General features: G+C 44.8%; 1 protein-coding gene and 1 pseudogene across 4 annotated transcripts; both read left to right on the plus strand.

Moving 5' to 3' along the window:
* The first annotated feature begins 2,661 nt into the window (after positions 1-2,661).
* Hscb (HscB mitochondrial iron-sulfur cluster cochaperone) lies at positions 2,662-15,969 on the plus strand. Of its 3 annotated transcripts, none has more exons than XM_090320390.1 (6): positions 2,662-2,940; positions 6,015-6,111; positions 6,429-6,518; positions 6,715-6,859; positions 12,027-12,074; positions 15,832-15,969. In XM_090320390.1, exons 1-6 carry the CDS (start codon positions 2,720-2,722, stop codon positions 15,921-15,923), a joined length of 693 nt encoding a protein of 230 aa, XP_090176516.1. In that variant the 5' UTR covers positions 2,662-2,719; the 3' UTR covers positions 15,924-15,969. The 3 variants fall into 3 exon arrangements, with proteins under 3 accessions (XP_090176516.1, XP_090176518.1, XP_090176517.1); XM_090320392.1 differs by lacking the exon at positions 2,662-2,940 and adding an exon at positions 3,048-3,101; XM_090320391.1 differs by lacking the exons at positions 2,662-2,940; positions 6,015-6,111 and having other exon boundaries at positions 6,434-6,523.
* Positions 6,964-15,969, plus strand: LOC150045177 (vacuolar ATPase assembly integral membrane protein VMA21 pseudogene; annotated as a pseudogene). The gene is made up of 3 exons (XR_016532974.1): positions 6,964-8,094; positions 12,027-12,074; positions 15,832-15,969. The product of XR_016532974.1 is annotated as a vacuolar ATPase assembly integral membrane protein VMA21 pseudogene (transcript).
* Positions 15,970-20,350: the final 4,381 nt, after the last annotated feature.

Consider the following 20,350-nt stretch of genomic DNA (forward strand, 5'->3'; position numbering starts at 1 on the left):
GAAAAAGCCAAAAGTGGTTCTGTGGCTCAAGTGGCAGAGTGCTAGCTTTGAGCAAAAAGGAGCTCAAGGACAGTGCCCAAGCCAGAGTTCCAGCTCTAGGGCCAGCAAAAATAAATAAACAAATAAAACTGAGGAACTTCATGCCTTACCAGATGTCTACACTAGAGACTCTAAAATCTGTGTTCCAAACTTTAACTCTATGACCTTATGAGAAAAATGCTCAAGGACAGTGCCCAGACCCTGAGTTCAAGCCCTGGGACTGGCAGAAAGAGAGGGGAGAGGGAAAGAGAAGGGAGGAGAGAGGGAGGGAAGGAGAGAGGGAGGGAAGGAAAAAGGAAGGAAGGAAGGAAGGAGGGAAGAAGGGAGGGAGGGAGGGAGGGAGGGAGGAAGGAAGGAAGGGAGGGGAGGAAGGAAAATAATCCATAACAAAAGCAAAAAGTAGTCTTTTTTAGGATTTTAATCTCACTGACCAGACTTAAAATTCTTCCAGGCCTAAGCCTTTTATAAGATAACTTTCATCAGGACCAGTTTGCTGTCTGTTAACCATAAACCACATGGAAAAATACAAAAAAATATTGCTTGGAGGTTATAAATAAAAGTAGTGAAACTGGGGTGAAGGGAAAGAAGACAGGTAAAAGTAACTCCCTACACCACAGCTGGGAGACAGTTTATATGTTTACATACAAAGTCAAAAACTCTCCTTTTATGTAGGAACAAACTCTGGCTGGCTCACTCTAGGTTCCAGGACAGTCACTTCAAGCTGTAAAAAAAGACAATTCTCTCAAACCGAACCCACCTGCCCTTTTGCGATGCTAACTACAGGGCTGGAATAGCAGCCTCCTACCTGGCTTCTTAGCCAGGGAGCATCTGGAGAGGGTTAGACCTAAACAGAAGCTCCCACCCAAATGAGTTGGACATTCACTCTTAAAACAGAACCTCCAGTAGACAGCCTAAATTACTTTCAATTACCACCTAATCTTTGTTCTTCCCTAAACTCTAGGCTTGCAAGCATTGTTCCCGAATGCCTGCTTTTACTCAAAGCTGTGAAGGTAAACAAAAGAAATCCTAAATCAAACAAGCACAGGAGGCTCACTTCTGTAATCCTAGTTAGGAGGCTGAGGGGTGAGGATGGAAGTCAAGCAAGGCGGGAAAGTCAGTGAGACTCCTATTTCCAATTAACTAGTCAAAACAAGAAAGAAAAGATGAAAGAAAAAGAGGCCACGGGACCTGGCCTAGTAGTAGAGCATGCACGAAGCTCTGGGCTCAATCCGTGGTACTAAAGACACAGAAAAGGCAAAAGCCAGAAGTGGTGCTGTGGCTCAAGTGTAGCCTTGAGAAAGCCCAAGGACAGTGGGCAGGCCCTGAGTTCAAGACCCAGTACTGGCAAAATACAAAAACAAACCAAAAGAAAAAAAAAAAAAAAAACAAGAAAACTACTGGAAGTGGCACTCAAATGAGCACCCTTGGCCTAGCAGAGTGCTTGCCTAGCATGCACGAAGACGGGTTCAATTCTTCAGTACCACATACATAGAAAAAATGCCAGAAGCGGTGCTGTAGCTCAAGTGGTAGAGCTTTAGCCTTGAGAAAGTCCAAGAACAGTGCTCAGGCCCTGAGTTCAAGCCCCAGGACTGGACCAAAAAAAAACAACTGTGAGCTCGTGAGTTCAAGTCCTGGTGTGTGTGTGTGTGTGCGCACACACAGAGGCAGACAAGTGTATAGTCAGCTATTCTTTTAAATAGCTCACTTCTTTGCGCCTGTCCCCTCATCTGAAAGACAAATCTTGAGGGTTAAATTAAGTGAGGCATATAGGGCTTCTCCCCTCGTAATAAATGCTAATTAGAACTTGCTCTTATTCGAAAGCCCACAGTGAAAAGTAACCACAGCAGAAAGTCATGACTAAAGAACTTCAACCTTTGCTTCAAATAGAGTCCCAAGAAGGCTAGCGCCCTCTTCTCTGCCCCCAGGACCTCATCTCTCACACGTATGGTCGCTGGGGACATCCTCCTACCCACCAGCGTTCTCCAAGTCCTGGAGCGCAGGGACTGGGAGTGTTGGGGGGATTTGATCTAGAGATCGTAAGGACCGTGTAGCATTTCTAGAACTCTTTACAGCGTCATTTTTGACTGATATTGAAGAGAGCAACTCCGTTCCTTCTCATCCTAAACTGCCTGACCTGTTTCTCAACTCCTTAACCGGGAAAGCGAGTTACATCTGGAAGATTAATTTAGGAAGGAAAAGAGTCGCCCATGCATTCCCCCTCCCCCAACAGCCCAAAAAATCCATACAAAGAGGAAGTTTGAAAGGTCCCACTTGCACAAAGCTCTGAGGTCGGGATTCGAACCCTTAGCTACCCAAGAGAAGTTTCCCACTGATGACTCACCACGGGAGCCCACCTAAAGCCACAAGGTCCTCACAGTCCCAGCCAAGCCGTGTGGCGCTAAACTTGCAGATACAAACTCCACCCTCAACCAATCAAAACGTCCTCCGCCGCCGCCAGGCCAATGAGAAGCGGCGAGTTGTAGTGCCTCGCGTAGCCTCGATGCCTGCTGGGAGTTGTAGTTTAGAATGCGAAACGGGACTCAACATCCTGGTTTCCCCTACACCGCTCCCAGCGGGTCCCGCCCCCCTCAGATCCACAGCCAATCAGCAGCATTCCTCTGGTCCACACCGTCTTCTATTCCTGCAGTAGTGACCCTGGTGACATAGGCCACTGGGCCAGATGTGGGGCTGGAAGGCCCGGTTTCAGCTATGGGGGCTGCAGCCGGCTGTGGTCTCCGGAAGGAGACTGCTAAGCAGCCATGCTGCCTCGCAGGCAGGAAGCCACCGGGCACGGTGCTGGCACTGCGGGGACCCCGGGCGTGGGGACGGGTTCTTCTGCCCGCGGTGCCGCGCGCTGCAGCCTCCTGACCCCACTCGAGACTACTTCACCCTGATGGATTGGTACGGGCGTGGTGTCGGGAGGCGGGTGGGCTCCGGGAGTTAGGGATTGGGGAGCGGAAGAAAAGGGAGGGCGGTAACGGGGATGGGAGGGGACTGGTGGAGACCGGAGCGGAAGGCAGAGCCCGGCGGACTGAGAGGGACCCGCACTGCTGGCGAGGGAGGTAGGCGTAGCCCTGGAGAGACTGGCGCGGGGGAAGTGGCCAGAAAACGTCAAATTAAGGGGCAGAGATAGAGCTAAGGAAGAAGTATTCTGGAAAGGACATGAAGCAGGGGAGAGGGACAGCCACGTCAGGGACTGTGAGAGGAGACCTAAGGGCAGGCTGCTGGCCGAAGGGTAGAAGCCGAGGAGCAGAGCTTGAGGAAAGGAATGGGGGTGTTGGGTTTAGATCTTTAAGAAAGGGCTGCTGGGGGGCCGGAAGTTTGACCTAGCGGTAGAGTGCTTGCCTAGCATGCATGAAGACCCAGGTTCAATTCCTCAGTGCCACATGTTACATAGAAAAAAAACAGGAGGTGGTGCTGAGGCTCAAGTGGTAGAGCTCTAGCCTTGAGAAAGTCCAAGAACAGTGCTTAGGCCCTGAGCTCAAGCCCAGGACTGGCAAAAAAAAAAAAAAAAAAAAAAAGGATTGCTGGGATGGCTGTGGGCATGATATTCTGCGACCCCTTTGCACCTGCCTAACAAACGCAAGGTCATGAGTTCAAGCCTGCAGTAACCTGCCTGTCCCAAAAAGAAAGTGCTGAGGTAAACAGCCCAAGGTTATATAGGGAGCAAGTGCTGGGAATGTGGCACTTGCATAGCTCCTATGTGTTTAAGGGTTCAAACCCCACCCCACAAAAGTAAGTCAACAATACATGGAAGTAAAGGTTAGTGCATATATGGGCTCGCGCGCGCGCGCACACACACACACACGTTGTAGGCAAATGTTCCAAGGAGACAATTAGAATTAGAAGGAAAGGGGCTAATAAATGAAATTTTCTTTACACCTTTTTCCCCTGCAGGTTGATAACTGCAGAGGTAGGAACATATGGGCAGAACCAGAGAGAAAATGGAGCACACTCTGGAAGTAGAAAAACTCCTAGATTTCAAAAATGGAAATTGTGATGGGGAGAATAATTGAAAGGGTGACATTGATCAAGATGCATTGTACTTATAAACTGATTTGTTGAATTGAAACACCACTGTACAACTACTTAAAAATAACAATACAAAAAACAGAAATTTTAGAGGCCAGGAGTTTGGCCTAGTGTTAAGAATGCTTCCCTGAGGGCTGGGAGTTTGGCCTAGTGGTAGAGTGCTTGCCTAGCATGCTGAAGACCCGGGTTTGATTCCTCAGTACCACATAGTATCATACATAGAAAAAAAAGCCGGAAGTGACGCTGAGGCTCAAATGGTAGAGTGCTAGCCTTGAGCAAAATAAAGTCCAAGGACAATGCTCAGACCCTGAGCTCAAGCCCAGGACTGGCCACAAAAAAAAAAAAAAAAGAATGCTTCCCTGGCATATAGGAAGACCTGGGTTTGATCTCTTGGACTACATTCATAGAAAAGGCCAGGCCAGGTACAATGGCTCATGCCTGTAATCCTAGCTACTCAGGAGGCTGAGACCTGAGGATCAAGGTTCAAAGCCACCCCAGGCACAAAAGGACCTGAGACTTCTTATCTCCAATTAACCTCTAGAAAATAGGAAGTGGGGCTTGGCCCTGAAGTAGGGCGGTAGCCTTGAGCTGAAGAGCTAAGGGACAACACCCAGCTGAGTTCCAGCCCCATGACACACCAAAAACAAAAAGAAAGAAAGAAAGAAAGAAGAAAAAAGAAAAAGACAACAGGTACTGTGACTCAAGTGGTAGAGCACTAGCCTTGAGAAAGCCCAAGGACAGTGCTCAGGCCCTGAGTTCAAGCCCCAGGACTGGCAAAAAAAAAAAAAATAGCTAGGTAATGATGGCCTGTAATCCTACCTACTTGGGAGGCTAAGATCTCAGGATCCCCGTTCAATGCTAGCCCAGGAAAGAAAGTCTCTGAGACTTACCTAAACCACAGGAAGCTGGAAGTGGAGCTATGGCTCAGAGTAGAAGAGTGCTAGCCTTGAGTGGAAAAAGCTCAAGGACAGTGCCCAGGCCCTGACTTCAAACCCCAGGAATGACAAAAAAAAAAAAAAAAAAAAGAGGAAATTGGGACCATAATTCAGCAAAAGTCCTTGCCTATAATGCACATGGAGACCTGGCTTTAAAACCCAACACAGAGAGGATTCATGGCCCCGCCTGATGGTTTACATTTGTAATCTCATGAAATGGGGAGGCTGAGAGACAGGAGGATTATAAATTCAAGACCAGATTGGGTAATTTAGCAAGATAAGTATTGAAATTAAAATGTTAATGGGCTAAGAATGTGGCTCTGTGGTAAAGTTATTGTGTAGGCCTTGGGAGAAAAGTACCTAGCCATTGGAAAGTTAAAGAAGGTGGAAAAAAAAGTCCCTTTTCCTTAACTGCATAATGTTTCCCCATTCCCTGAGCAGTTATACTGATTGGGCTGTATCACACTAACCTTTAAGTTGTCAAGATGACAATCTTGCTCCCAAGGGATTTTTGGTTTGTTTTATTGCCAATCTGGGGGCTTGAACTCAGGACCTCTAGCTCATAACTGGTACTCTTAACACTTGAGCCAGAGCTCCACTTCCAGCTTTTTGCTGGTTAGTTGTAGATAAGAGTCTCATGGATAAGTCTGCTTAAGCTGGCTTTCCAACAGTGATTCTCAGCCTCCTGAGGAGCTAAGATATGGACAAGAATTACAGGTATCTAATGTACTTCTGGGTTTGGTACTAGCAATTCTCAATGCCCAGATGACTCCTTCCTCTGATCTTTCATTGTTCTGCAGTATCATTCAGGTCTTAGCTCAGGTATCATCTGCATATCCACCTCCTGCACCGCCTTCTCTAACCCTGTTCTGTTTTCCTACATGGCATTTGCCACTTTCTAAAATTGTCTCAATACATTTATTGTATCTTCTTCAAGAACAGCAACTAAACCTTAGTATATAAATCTCTAAATAACTGGATGCATTTTATCTCCCAATTTCCTTCTAGCAACCGATCCTTCAAAGTTGACACCACCAAACTCCAGCACCGCTACCAGCAGCTACAGCGTCTTATCCACCCAGATTTCTTCAGCCAGAGGTCTCAGGTAGTTTGTTGGAATTTTTCCCCAACCAATGTGTACAACGGGAAGAGTCTGTGGCCTATGGTTATAGTGATTATCAGGAACAGGGTTGGACAACCAGCTCTACCAGTGGCAACAGATTCCCCAGCCAGCTACAGCCCAGAGATGTCACTTACAGCTTTTATCTGACTTCCCAGATAATATAGAATCCATTGGTTGATGAATCTACCTCACCAAATATCACTTCTGCCTAGGCCACACTTTCTTAGATGCCTGCCCATCAGCAATGTTACAAAGGGCTGATTCTAGGGTGATAAGAATGTTTTCATCTCCACTAACAGACTGAAAAGGATTTCTCAGAGAAGCATTCCACACTGGTGAATGATGCCTATAAGACCCTACTGGCTCCCCTGAGCAGAGGACTATACCTTGTAAGGTGATTTCCCATCTTTTCTTTTTCACTCTCCACCCTCAGTTAAGTCTTGAATTTAGAACCTCACAATTGCTACTCAAAAGTTCTAGCACTTGAGCCACACCCTTTTGCTGCTATTCAAGATATTCCCTTGCCTAAGATTATTGCATGTGTCTGTTAGTTCCTTGAATCACACTTGTTTTCTGTCCTTATAGCTAAAGCTCCATGGAATAGAGATTCCCGAAGGAACAGACTATCAAATGGACAGTCAGTTCCTCATGGAAATAATGGAAATCAATGAAAAGCTAGCGGAAGCTCAAAGTGAAGAGGCCGTGGCAGAAGTTGAATCTACTGTCCAAGGTAAAAGATAAAATATGCCATCCATTCATCCATTACATTTTACTTTTTTTTTTGGTCAGTCCTGGGCCTTGAACTCAGGGCCTGAGCACTGTCCTTGGGTTTTCTCAAGGCTAGAGCTCTACCACTTGAGCCACAGCATCACTTTCAGTTTTTTTCTATGTATGTGGTACACGAGGAATTGCACCTGGGTCTTCCTGCATGCTAGGCAAACACTCTACCACTAGGCCAAACTCCTTGCACCCATTATATTTTGCTACACCAGTATATATCTGGGGTTAAATGAGAAATAAACATGCCGTGCGCGCAGTGGATCACACCTGTAATCCAAGCTTCTCAGGAGACTGAGATCTGAAGATGGTGGTTCAAAGCCAGCCCGGGCACTGAAGTCCATGAGACTCTTATCTCCAACTAACCACCAGGAAGCCGGGAGTGGTGCTGTGGCTCAAGGGATAGGACGGTAGCCTTGAGCCAGAGTTCAAGCCACAGGACCAACCAAAAATAGAGAGAGAGAATGGCAGACGCCGGTGGCTCACGCTTGTAAGCCTAGCCTTAAGAAATAGAAGCTCACGGACAGCGCGCAGGCCCTGAGCTCAGTTCCCAGGAACCTCTCCCCACCTCCATCCCCGAAAAAGAAATTCCACTTCAGAAGCTTCTCACCGCGCTGCGCCTGCGCGCTTCAGCTCGCGGCGCAGAGTTCAAGTCCTAAGACTTGAATCATCGCACCGCGCCGCGCATGCGCGCTTCAGCCCGCGGGGGGGGGGGGGCCGAAAGCCTGGGGACTTCCGGCTGTGCGCCGGCCTGGACCGGCTTCGGCTTAGGTTCCGCCGTGCGGCTCCGGCAGAAAGCACGGGCACTTCCGGCTCATCCGGTCTGGACCGGACACCTGCCGCGGCCCCGCAGGCCGGCGCTTCCCACTGCTCGGCGACAGCATGGAGCGCGTGGACAAAGTGACACTGAATCCCCTGCAGCCGCCCGCGTTCAGGAACGAGGACTTCTTCCCGTCCAGCCTGAAGACGCTCCTGGTCTTCACCGCGTTAATCATCACGGTTCCCATCGGCTTGTATTTCGCCACCACGTCGTGCGTGTTCGCCGGCGCCCTCGGCATGTCCAGCCGCGACAGTGATTTTTACGCTGCCATCGTGGCGGTAGTGGCGGTTCACATCGTGCTGGCGCGTTTTGTGTATGTGGCCTGGAACGAAGGCTCACAGAAGCAGCACGAAGGCAAACAGGACTAAGTAAATGTCACCTTTGTGTGTGTGTCTGCGTGTGTGTGCATGCCTGCCGGTACTGGGCCTTGAACCCACGGCCTGACGCTGTCTCGGGCCTTTTTCTCAAGGCTGACGCGCTGCCACTTGAGCCACACCTCCACTTCTGTCTTGTTGGTGGTTAATGGGGAGGTAAGAGTCTCGGGAACCGTACTGCCCTGGGCGGCTTCGAGATCCTCAGCTAAGCATCACCCTGGATAACATGAAGTTAACGGTAGTTTGAAGGCAGACACGATTAACCTGAACATTACCTTCTGGTAGTGATCGATTTTCGTTCTGTTCTTTTAGCTTGGCAAGTGCTCGGGTATTGGTAATATATGTTATTTGAATAAAACGGAAAGGACTTGGTAAAAGTCAGTCGAGAAGGTCACATTTGACCGGTTGCATGTGGAGCCATGTAATACAGTGATCTGTATAGGCAGTTTTAACTTTATGAATCACTAACTTGTTGAAGTTAGACAGCAAATTGGAGTTGTTGAATGAGGTGCACTTTATAGTAATCATTTGATTACTATAAAAACACATGCTTTATATAGGGAGTTTGCCTCTCGGGTAGCTTTTTTATTGTTGTTGGTTGTGGGGCTTGAACTCAGAGCCTGGGCTCTGCCCTTGTGCATTTTTGCTCAAGGCTAGCACTCTACCACTTGAGCCACAGCACCACTTTCGGGTTTTTCTGTTTATGTGATGCTGAGGAAGCAAACCTAAGGCTTCAATTCAAGCATGCTAGGCAAGTAGTCTACCACTAAGCCACATTCCCAGCAAGGTAGCGGTTTTTATGTTTAACTCTGGATACATTAAGGGGTGCATGGTAAAGAAATTATGAAGTTCATTCTACACTGTAATACTTTTCCTAGCATGAGAATATCAGCTCCTTAGATTTGTGATTTTCATTTCCTTTGGAAAGTTGCTTAAATTATGGACACTGTAATGAAGTTATGAAGGAATTTCATAAATCTCTCATTCAAAAGACTTTAATTTACTGTAAGGTTTAGAGACCAAGAGGGAGATCAGGCTGCCAGCTTTCTGCTTTTCAGACTAATTTTTTTTCATGAAACACTTTGCGCCTTCATTTGATATGGAAGTCACACATTTCCTAGAAATTCCTTTAAAATTTTTTTTTTCCATGCCGGGGCTCAGTAGCTTATGCCTGTAATCCTAGCTACTCAGGAGACTGAAATCTGAGGATCACAGTTCAAAGCCAGCCCAGGCACTAAAGTCGGGAAGACTTATCTCCAATTAACCTCTAGAAAACTGGACTTAGTCTGAGCTGAAGCGCTCAGAGACAACGCCTAGGCCCAGAGTTCAAGTCCTACGACCAACCAAAAAAAAAATGCTTTTTTAGTTTTTTGGTTTTTGGTTTGTTTTTTTTTTTTTTGGTTTTGGTTTTGGTTTTTGTTTGTTTGTTTTTGGATTTTGGTTTTTTGTTGCTGTTGTTGTTGTTGTTGTCAGTAGTGGGGCTTGAATGCTGGGCCTGTGTGCTGTTCCTGAGCTCTTCAGCTCAAGGCTAGCATTCTACCACTAGGCCACACTCGCAGCCCTCCTGCTATTACTTTTTTTTTATTTAATAGAGTATGACAGGCATTTAAGAGTCTCATGGAGGACTGGGAATGTGGCTTAATGGTATAGTGCTTGCCTGCCATGCATAAAGCCCTGGGTACTATTCCTCAATACCACATAAACAAAAAAGGCCTGAAGTGGCTCTGTGGCTCAAGTGGTAGCCACAGAGCAAAAGAAGCTCAGAGATAATGCCCTGGCCCTGAGTTCAAGTCCCAGAACCAGAAAAAAAAAAGTCTCATGGACTTTCTTTGTCATGCTGGCTTAAATCCTCATATTGCAACCTCCTAAGTAGTTAGGATTACAGATGTGAGCTACTGGTGCCCTGCCCTACTTGTATTTTTAGTAATATCCTATAGGTATTAATATATAATTATATAATCCTTGGAGTCCTTTTTGATGATGTTGAATCTACTCTGATTTTCTTTCATATCTTTATTTCTGTATGTGTGTGTTTATTTTGTATTTCAGTCTTGGGTCTTGAACTCAGGATATGGGCCCTGTCCCTGAGCTTTTCTGCTCAAGACTAGTGCTCTACCACTTGAGTCACACCTTCACTTACAGCTTTTTGCTGATTAGTTGATGATAAGAGTAATGGGATTTCCTGCATGTGCAGGCTTCATACTGTGATCCTCAGATCTCAGCTTACTGAGTAGTTTGTATTATAGGTACTGAGTAGAGTAGCTAGTGTTACCTTAATCTGTAAGCCATTTGTGTATAATGAAAACAAAAACATTTCCCCCTCCAAATCTTTTGTCATTATAAAACCATTGTATGTATATATGTACTTGGTTTTTAAAAATAAATTTAGGGGCCAGGAGTTTGGCCTAGTGGTAGAGTGCTCGCCGAGCATGCACGAAGACCTGGGTTCAATTCCTCGGTACCACATACATAAGAAAAAGCCAGAAGTGTTGCTGAGGCTCAAATGGTAGAGCTCTAGCCTTGAGAAAGTTCAAGGACAGTGCTCACACCCTGAGCTCAAGGCCAAGACTGGAAAAAAAAAATGGAAAATGTACATTCAAACCAGGAATAACATTAGTCAAGTTGTTAAAAAATAAAAGAGCCAGGCATGGTGGTTCACACCTTTCATCCTAACTACTCAGGAGGCTGAGACCTGAAGATCACAGTTCAAAGCCAGCCTGGGCACTAAAGTCCCAGAGACCCTTATCTCCAGTTTACCACTAGAAAACTGGAAGTGGCGCTGTGGCTCCAGGGGTAGGGCAGTAGCCTTGAGCTAAAAAACTCAAGGCCAGTGCCCAGGCCCAGAGTTCCAGCCCTGTGATCAACAAAAAAATAAAAATAAAAAAAGATCCCATTTAAAATCACCTGGGCATGGTGATTCTGGTCTATCTAATCCTAGCTGAGGAAGAGTCTATGGTAGAAGGATCAAGGTCCAAAGCTGATGTGAGCACAAGTGTAAGACCACCTGAAAAATAACTAAAAATAAGCAGAGCTGAAGATGTGACTGCAGGGAGAAGACGCCTTGAGTTCAAACCCTAGTAGTCATTCTTTTTTTTAATCTTTCAACGAAGCTGTAAATAATTGGTACAATTTATAGCTGGAAAACATACTTGAAGTCCTAATGAGTTTCTAATGAGGACTCTATGAGAGTAGGTGTTGCTCTTTTATTTCATTTGGCAGTTCTTCCTTAAGGTTCAAGTCATCAGAATGTTCTCATTTTCCCCTGGAGGCTACAGACTTTGCAAGGGTTTTCATTAAACCTTCGGTGGCTGAAGAGCAAATCCTAAGATGTTAATTTTTCCCTTGCTGAAATTCCTCTCTCTTTTTCCCCATAGCCTTTTTTCTTTTTCTTTTTTTTTTTGCTGGGCCTGGGGCTTGAACTCAGGGCCTGAGCACTGTCTAGGGATACTTTTTGCTCAAGGCCTCTTGAGCCACAGCACCACTTCTGGCTTTTTCTTTTCTCTCTCTTTCCTTCTTTCTTTCTTTCTTTCTTTCTTTCTTTCTTTCTTTCTTTCTTTCCTTCTGTCTGTCTGTCTGTCTGTCTATCTTTCTGTCTTTCTTTCAGCCAGTCCCAGGCTTTGAGCTTAGGGCTTGAGCACTGTGCTTGGGCCTTCTCAAGTCTAGAGCTCTACCATTTGACCCACAGCACCACTTCTGGCTTTTTTTTATATATATATGTATATGTGGTACTGAGCAATCAAACCTGGGGCTTTGTGCATGGTGGGAAAGCACCATCCTCAGTTCTTAGCCTCTTGAAGAGTTGCTAGAATTACAAGTGTGAGCTACCAGTCCTGCTTTGAATTTACAGTAGCATGATCACAAAGTGTTGTCTTCATTTTATGAGTGTATATAAATTGGAATGTTAAGATGACTATCTTCTTTTTCAGCCAAAAAGAAAGAATTTACTGACAATGTGAAGATGGCTTTTGAACAAGGTACTTCATTGAATTCTTGACTTTATGACATACCCCTACCCTACAGTGGAGACAGTAGGAGATACAAATGATGCAGGAATCTGTGTTTCTGCCTTGCTGGAAAAACAAAACAGTGAATCCAAACAAGCAGTAGGGTTGAGTGCTGGTGGCTCATGCCTATAATCCTGAAGCTGATCCTTCCTGATCTCCTCCTGATCCCTCCTGATCTCAGGAGGCTAAGATCTGAGGATTGTAATTTGAAGCCAGCAGGGCAGCAAATTCTGTGAGACTGTTTTATCTCCAGTTGGACACCAGAAACCTGGAAGTGGCCCTGTGGCTTAAGTGGTAGAGCACTAGCCATCAGCAAAAAGCTTATGGATAGCACCCAAGCCCTGAGTTCAATATTCCAGCTGGGTTGTAGGTGTGAGCCACAGGGAGGCAATACCAGAATTAAAACAATGTTTGCCTGGGAGCTTATGCAGTGGCAAAGATTGAGAGACCAAAGTTGGGGCTAGCAGTAATGTTCTCACGATTCGACTCCATCTCATGGCATGCTGCCAGTGGCTCATGCTTGTAATCCTAACTGCTCAGGACGCTGAGATGTATAGATAAAGGTTCAAAGCAAGCCCAGGCCGGAAAGTCCCAGTCCCAGCCCCTTTATTTATTTTTCTGGCCAGTCCTGTGGCTTGCCAGTCTTCAGGGCCTGGGCACTGTCGTTAGCTTTTTTTGCTCAAGGCTAGCACTCTACCGCTTGAGCCACAGTATCACTGCCAGCTTTTTCTATGTATGTGATACCAAAGAATTGAACCTAAGGCTTCATGCATGCAAGGCAAGCACTCTACCATTAGGCCACACTACCGACCCATTACTAATATTTTGAGCCAGGTAATTTTTTTTTTACGAGGCTGTTCTCACCATCCCTGGCTTCTTTCCATTCACTAGATGTCAGTACCACTACCTGGTTATGACAATGAAAAATGTCTCCAGATATTGACAAATGATTCCATGGGACAAAATTACCTGTGACAGAAAACCATGCCATGGTGCCAGGAGTTTTGCCTACTGGTAGAGTGTTCGCTTAGCATGCACAAAGACCTGAACTTGATTCCTCAGTATCACATACACAGAAAAAGCCAGAAGTGGTGTTGTGGCTCATGTGGTAGAACTCTAGCTTTAAGAAAGCCCAAGGGCAGCCAGGCGCAGTGGCTCACATCTGTAATCCTAGCTACTCAGGAGGCTGAGATCTGAGGATCAAGGTTCAAAGCCAGCCTGGGTACAAAAGAACCTGAAACTCTTATCTCAAATTAACCTCTAGAAAATGGAAATGGGGCTTGGCTCAAGGGTAGGGTGGTAGCTTTGAGCAGAAGAGCTCTGGAACAGTGCCCAGGCCAAGTTCAAGCCCCATGACCCACCAAAAAAAAAAAAAAAGAAGAAGAAAGGAAAGAAAAGAAAAGAAAAAAAAGCCCAAGGACAGCGTTCAGGCCCTGAGCTCAAGCCCCAGGACTGGCACATACAAAAAAGAAAACCGTGCCAATTCATGAGTATCATGCCAGAGAATGGAAGCCCTGCCCCAGGGCAGCTCTGAGCCGTGTACCTGGCATAGTGGAAGCCTTGCTGTTTTGTCATCCCAAACATGTATCAGTTTAGACTGGGAATGGGGATTTAGCTCAGTAGAAGAGCACCTGCCTGGCAAGTGGAAGGCCCTGTATAAGGTCCCCAGCTCTGCAAAAAAAAAAATAATAATAATAATAATAGCTTTAAAAACAAAGCAACTATCACTTGGGACTGTGGAAGAGAAAATCAGAACCTCTAATTTGTAAACAAGTATACTCTTACTCCTTTGGATTAATTTGACTCCTAGTAATGCAGATATCAACAAGGAACTGGTAGCTCATGCCTATAATCCTAGCTGCTCAAGAGGTTGAGATCTGAGGATCATGGTTCAAAGCTGGCCCAGGTAGAAAAGTCACGAGATTTATCTCCAATTAACCACTCAAAAAACTGGAAGTGGAGCTATGGCTTAGTTGGTAGCATAGTAGCATTGAGTACAAAGAACCTCAAGGACACTTCCTAGGCCCAGAGTTCAAGTCCCACAACTGACAAAAATAATAATGTTATTAATAATCCAGTTATTTGCCAGACACTGGTATCCCACCCCTATCATCCTAGCTACTTAGGAGGCTGAGATCTAAGAATTATGGTTTGAAGCCAACCAAGTCAAAAAAATCTACCACTAGAGTGCTAGCCTAGCATGCAGGAAGCCCTGGGTACGATTCCCTGAAACCACATACATAGAAAAAACTGGAAATTGTGTTGTGGCTTAAGTGGCAGAGAGCTACCCTTGAACAAAAAGGGTCCAAGGGCAGTGCCTAGGCCCTGAGTTCATGCCTCAGGGCTGGCAAAAAAAGTTTCTTAATTGAATAAACTACTCAGAAAAAAATTAGAAATGACTGGATGCGGAGACTCATGCCTGTAATCCTAGGTATTCAGGGGGCTGAGATCTGAGGCTCTCAGTTCAAAGACTCTTATCTCTAACCACTAGGAAAAAAAAAAGTCAGAGATGGCACTGTTGCTCAAGTGGTAGAGTGCTAGTCTTGAACAAAAGCAGCTTAGGGACAGTGCCCACACCCAGAGTTCAAGCCCTAGGACCAGCACGAAACAAAATAATAATAGTAATAACATAGATGTCCCCCAGAGGAGGAACCCAAAGACACATTGCCTCTGTGCCTCTGGTCATTTAAAATATCGTGTTTATCAAAATGGATTCCAGGAAATGAAAACAAGTTTTGTTTTGGTCTTGTTTGTTCCTTTATGTGGGTGGGGTGGGGAAAGGAGGACACAAAATGCAGGGACAGGGGCCAGGAGCTTGGCCTAGTTGTAGAGTGTTTACTAGCATGCATGAAGACCCAGGTTTGATTCCTTGTACCCCATACACAAAAGCCAGAAGTGGGGCTGTGGCCTAAGTGATAGAGCCCTAGCCTTGAGGAAAATCCAGGATGGTGCTCCCGCCCTGAGTCCAGCCCCAAGTCTGACAAAAGGAAGGAAGGAAGGATGGATGGGAGGGAGGGAGAGAGAGGGACAAGGGGTGAAGACTGAGAACAAAGAAGGAATGACATTTTTCTAAAAGAAATGTACTCTTCCTGACTTATAAAATGGTAACTCCTTTATACACCACCTTTATAATAATAATATTTATTTATTTATTTGCTGGTCCTGGGGCTCAAACTTGGGGCCTAGACTCTGTCTCTGAGCCTCTCTGTGTTCAAAGCTAGCACTCTACCACTTGTGCCACAGAGTCACTTCTGGTTTTTTCTGTTTATGTAGTACTGAGGAATGAAACAACCCAGAGCTCCATGCGTGCTAGGCAAGTACTCTGCCAGTAAGCCACATTCACAGCCCTATAATAGCAATTTTTAAAAAGTAAAATAAGGGTTGGGACTTTGGCCTAGTGGTAGAGTGCTTTCCTAGCATGCACAAAGACCTCTTCCTTGGTACCGCATACATAGAAAACAGCCAGAAGTGGTGCTGTGGCTTGAGTGGTAGAGTGGTAGCCTCGAAAAAACCTAAGGACAGTGCTCTGGTTCTGAGCTCAAGCCCTGGACTGGCTGAAAACAATAAATAAATGCTAATGCAGATATCCTTCCCCTGCATTGCTGATTAACTAACTGATAGACCTCCAGAGTCTGAGATCAGCTTTGAGCCAGCTGTCTTGGTTGCCAGTGTTGATTTTATTTCTGCTGGAAACAAAGTTGACATCAGTGTCTCTTATTTATTTCAGATGACTTTGAAAAAGCCAAGGAAATCTTAACAAAGATGAAATACTTTTCTAATGTAGAAGAAAAGGTCAAGTTAAAGAAGATTCCCCTCTAGTTTCTGTTGTAAATTTTTAAAATAAACATGTGTATTTCTTTTCTGACTTCTGCTAATTGAGAGTTTGCTTTAATCATTGATATCATTTCAAATCAGTCTATGGCTCAAGCTTTAATGGATGTCATGGTCTCAGCCTGTAGATAGGGAGGTAGAGATTGAGTCAACTTGAGCCAGTGGATGGGGAGGTGGAGGCAAGGCTAAGGGAGCAAGGAAAGGTCTGAAACTTTTCTGCAAAGGGCCCCACTGTGGGCTATGTGGCTTTCACTGTAACTTTTCTGCTCTTCCAGAAGGGCACAAGAGCATCTATAGGCAGACAAAATGTAAACTAGTGAACTATAAGCTCTTGTTTTCAAAAGAAAAGGACAGAAAATGTGGCTCTATGGGAGAGCATGTAACAGACTAAAGTAGTAATAAAGCTTAGAGCTTCCGCTGCCCAGGATAGCTTCAAATCAGGATCCTCAGATCTCAGCATCCTGAGTAGCTAGGATTGCTGGCATGAGCTACCAGTGCCCACCCTCCAGTACTCTTAAAACAACAAAAACTTTAAAAAGAAGGAAACGATTTACAAAATGGGTAGTACCAGATTTATCTACAGTACCAAAGCTTGGGCTATTTCCCTAAGCTCTTTTGCTCAAGGCTAGCATTCTACTACTTGGAGCCTACACATCACTTCCCGTCAGTTTTTAGTGGTTAATTGGAGATAAGATTCTCACTGGGAAACTGGGACTTCTTTTTTATTTTTATTTTTTGGCCAGTCTCAGGCTTGGGCTCTGGGCTGAACACTGTCCTTGGGCTTTCTCAAAGCTAGAGCTCTACCACTTAGAGCCTCAGCACCACTTCCAGCTTTTTTCTTTGTATGTGGTACCGAGGAATCGAACCTGGGTCTTTGTACATGCAAGGCAAGCATTCCTAAGCTACATTCCTTACCAAATTTTTTTTTTGTGGGTCTTGGGGCTTGAACTCTGGGCCTGAGCACTTTCTCTGAGCTCTTCAGCTCAAGGCTACTGTCCTACCCCTAGGCCTGGGCATTGTCCCTGAGCTCTAAAGCTCAAGGCTACTGCCCTACCCCTGGAGCCACAGTCCCACTCCCCCCATACCAACTTCTAAATGACATGACCTTCTTTAGAGAGTCAGTCTCCTTTTTTCTGTGCCCTTGAAGGCATTCCATTTGGTAGCAAGCCATTTAAAGAATCTGCTCCTCCACTAGATAATATTATCCAGATGGGCAGAGAGTGAGGTGCATATATGTAAATATTAGAGTCAGCCTGGTAAAGAAAGTTAACCACATTCTGCCCCTCCCTCATAGGGTGGGACAGTCTTATTTCCAGGCTTTTCTGAGTCAGCTACTCCTCTACCTATAGCTTTGAAAATTCAGTTTGTTCTTGATCCAGGTCCAAAAAACAGAAGAAAAAAATTCCTCCCAAATCTCTGAGTCAGGAAAGATTAAAATATTAAAACAAAATTCTGATTAAACAATTCCAAGAAAAAGCATTCAGATTGTACTGGAAAGAATCACTTGTTAATTGAAAAAGTCCGCTAGTGTGGTGCAGAATGCCTGAAACCCCTGCAACTTAAGCGAGGTTAAGGCCAGAGGATTTCAAGTTTAAGGACTAATGGAAATTTATCGTGGCTTTGTCTCAAAATAAAATTTTTAAATAGCTAGGAATAGAGTTTAGGTTGCCCTAGGCTCAAAAATTGAATCTCCAGTGCCCTCAATAAAATGGAAAAAAAAAAAAAAAAAGCCAGGGGTCAGAACCAAATGCTCTAAAACCTTAAAACTATTTTGCAACTCCTTGCCCTTGTCCAAAAAAATGTGTATTTTGCCTATACTCATCCAGCTTTACTTGATTATTTTAGGATTTACTCATCTTCAGAAGAGATACTAATTACAACTGACCTAAAAATATTTGGGGAATATCAGTACAATCTCTACCCCCTGGAAATGTACTTATTTATCTAAAGCTTGAAGGAGTCTTTTAAGTAAATAAGTTCAGTGCTGATTAAATGAAGAGCTGCTCAGAAAGAACAGATGAAAGGAGAGTTAGAAATCCTCTAAAAACAAATTTCATTCCTTCTTCATAACAATGGAGAATGAAAACAATCTGACCACAAGAAGAAATCAGGTTTGCAGATATGTCAAACATATTGGAAGAACTTTCCCCTTACCAGATAATTATGGGGCCTCTCAGCAGACCATTTCTGACATGGGGGATAAATTAAAAAGACATTGTTTCTGAATCGTGGCTTTTGAGGTCAGACAGATTACCTTTTTCTTTTTCCCTCCAAACTTTCCCTTTTTGTCTAAAATCCAAGTTGAGTTTGACTTCAAAATCCAGGAGCCCTTTCAAGTGTTCCTAACAAAGCCCTGTGGGAGGTAGATTTCTAGTCTGAAACCTTGGCAGCCCATCTGGATTACACTTTTGATCAAATGATACAAACTAAGCACCTTCCCTCACTTTCTACCTACCTTCCCCAGCTTTCCCCCTTCAAATATGAGTCCTAACACAGTATCAGAAAAATCAGACATTTCCATTAGTTTCTGTCTTCATAATCTTTGAGGTCATCTGCTGTCAATTCGTATTTTGAAGTCCTAATCCCTAGACTCTCTGAACATGGAGATGGAGCCTCTTTCCCACCCCAATCCTCCCAGTCCTAGGGGTTAAACTCAGGGCCTGAGCACTGTCCTTAGGCTTTCCTCAAGGATAGCATTCTACTACTTGAGCCACAGCACTACTTCTAGCTTTTTCTTTGTATGTGTATAGAGGTATTGAACCCAGGGCTTCATGTATGCTAGGCAAGCACTCTACCACTAGGCCAAACTCCCTGCCCCTGGAGCCTTAAAAAAAAAAAAAGAGGGGGGTAGGAGCGTAGCCTAGTGGTAGCCTGCTCACATAGCATGCATGAAGCCCTGGGTTCCATTCCTTGGTACAACATACACAGAAAAAGCTGGAAATGGAGCTGTGAATCCAGTGGTAGAGTGCTAACCTTGAGGAAAACCCAAAGACAGTGCCCAGGCCCTGAGTTCAAGCCCCAGGACTAGTAAAAACAAAAAAAAAGCTAGAAGGCCTAGAGAATCATTTCTGAAGCCATGCTGGCACAGGAAGTAACTGTCTCAGAGTTCTGCTTCAAGCAAGAACATCTAGCCAGGAAACACAAAATAGCCATACAAGTTAATTCCAGCAGCTCTAGTCCTAGTTTGCTTTCTGTTTCTGCAAAACTAGGCCACACTAGAGAACAACCATGGGGAAAAAAAATGTCTGGGGCTGGGAGTTTGGCCTAGTGGTAGAGTGCTTGCCTAGCATGTATGAAGACCCGGGTTGGATTCCTCGGTACCACATATATAGAAAAAAGCCAGAAGTGGTGCTGTGGCTCAAGTGGTAGAGTGCTAGCCTTGAGAAAGTCCAAGGACAGTACTCAGGCCCTGAGCTCAAGCCCAGAACTGGTGAAAAAAAAAAAAAAAAAAGAAATGTCTGGGTAAAACTTCATAAATTATCCATTTTATCTTTTATTATTGTTTTAATTTTTGCTAGTCCTTGGGCTTGAACTCAGAACCTCAGACTGGGCACTGTCCTTCAGCTTTTTTGCTCAATGCTAGTACTCTACCACTTAAACCACAGCTCTACTTCTGACTTTTAAGTAGTTAAGAGGTTCATGGGGTTTTCCTGCCTAGGCTGGCTTTGTACCACAATCTTCAGACCTCAGCCTCCTGAGTAGCAAGAATTACAGGCATGTGCCCCCAGCGCCTAGCTTTTTTGGTGTTCTTGTTCAAAGCCGACACTCTAGCATTTCAGTGGTTAATTGGAGATGGAGTCATAGACTTGTCTGCTCAGCTTTGTTTCAAACCTGATCCTCCAGGTTTCAGCTAGTTTTACATGTGTGAGCCATCTGTGCCTGGCTTTAAATGTATTTACAATCATAATAGTAAACTTATTATTATTTTTTGGTGGGTCATGGCACTTGAACTCGGCCTGGGCCCTGTCCCTGAGCTCTCCAGCTCAAGGCTACCACCACTGAGCCACTGCCCCACTTCCCATTTTCTTGTGATTAACTGGAGATAAGAGTGTCACATCCTTTAATGCCTAGGCTGACTTTGAACCTGAGCCACGACCCCCGCTAAACTTTTTATTTATTTTTGGTGTTCTTGGGGTTTGAGCTCAGAACCTCGGACTTGCTAGGCAGGTGCTATACTGCTTCAGCCATGCCTCCTACCCTCTATGCCTTGTTTTTCAGTTATGAGCTCTTGCTTTTACATAGTGTCTCTCTGCCAACAGTTTTCTTCCTACCTCTTATTTATTTATTTATTCATTTATTTGTTTATTTATTTATTTATTTATGTGCCAGAGACTAATCTTAAGGCCTTGCACATGCTAAGCATCTACTTCTATCACTGAGCTTCACCTCCAGCCCTGGCAAACCCATGCTTGATA

The sequence above is a fragment of the Megascapheus bottae genome, chromosome 28, assembly GCF_031878675.1.
Source record: "Megascapheus bottae isolate mThoBot1 chromosome 28, mThoBot2.hap1, whole genome shotgun sequence".
Lineage (NCBI taxonomy): Eukaryota > Metazoa > Chordata > Mammalia > Rodentia > Geomyidae > Megascapheus > Megascapheus bottae.

Bases quoted from the DNA above. Each gene is read 5' to 3' on its own strand.
- Hscb (XM_090320390.1), top strand. From the start codon at position 2,720: ATGTGGGGCTGGAAGGCCCGGTTTCAGCTATGGGGGCTGCAGCCGGCT. The intron at 2,941-6,014 runs GTACGGGCGTGG...ATTTCCTTCTAG, and splicing joins TACTTCACCCTGATGGATTG to CAACCGATCCTTCAAAGTTG. The intron at 12,075-15,831 runs GTACTTCATTGA...TATTTATTTCAG, and splicing joins GAAGATGGCTTTTGAACAAG to ATGACTTTGAAAAAGCCAAG.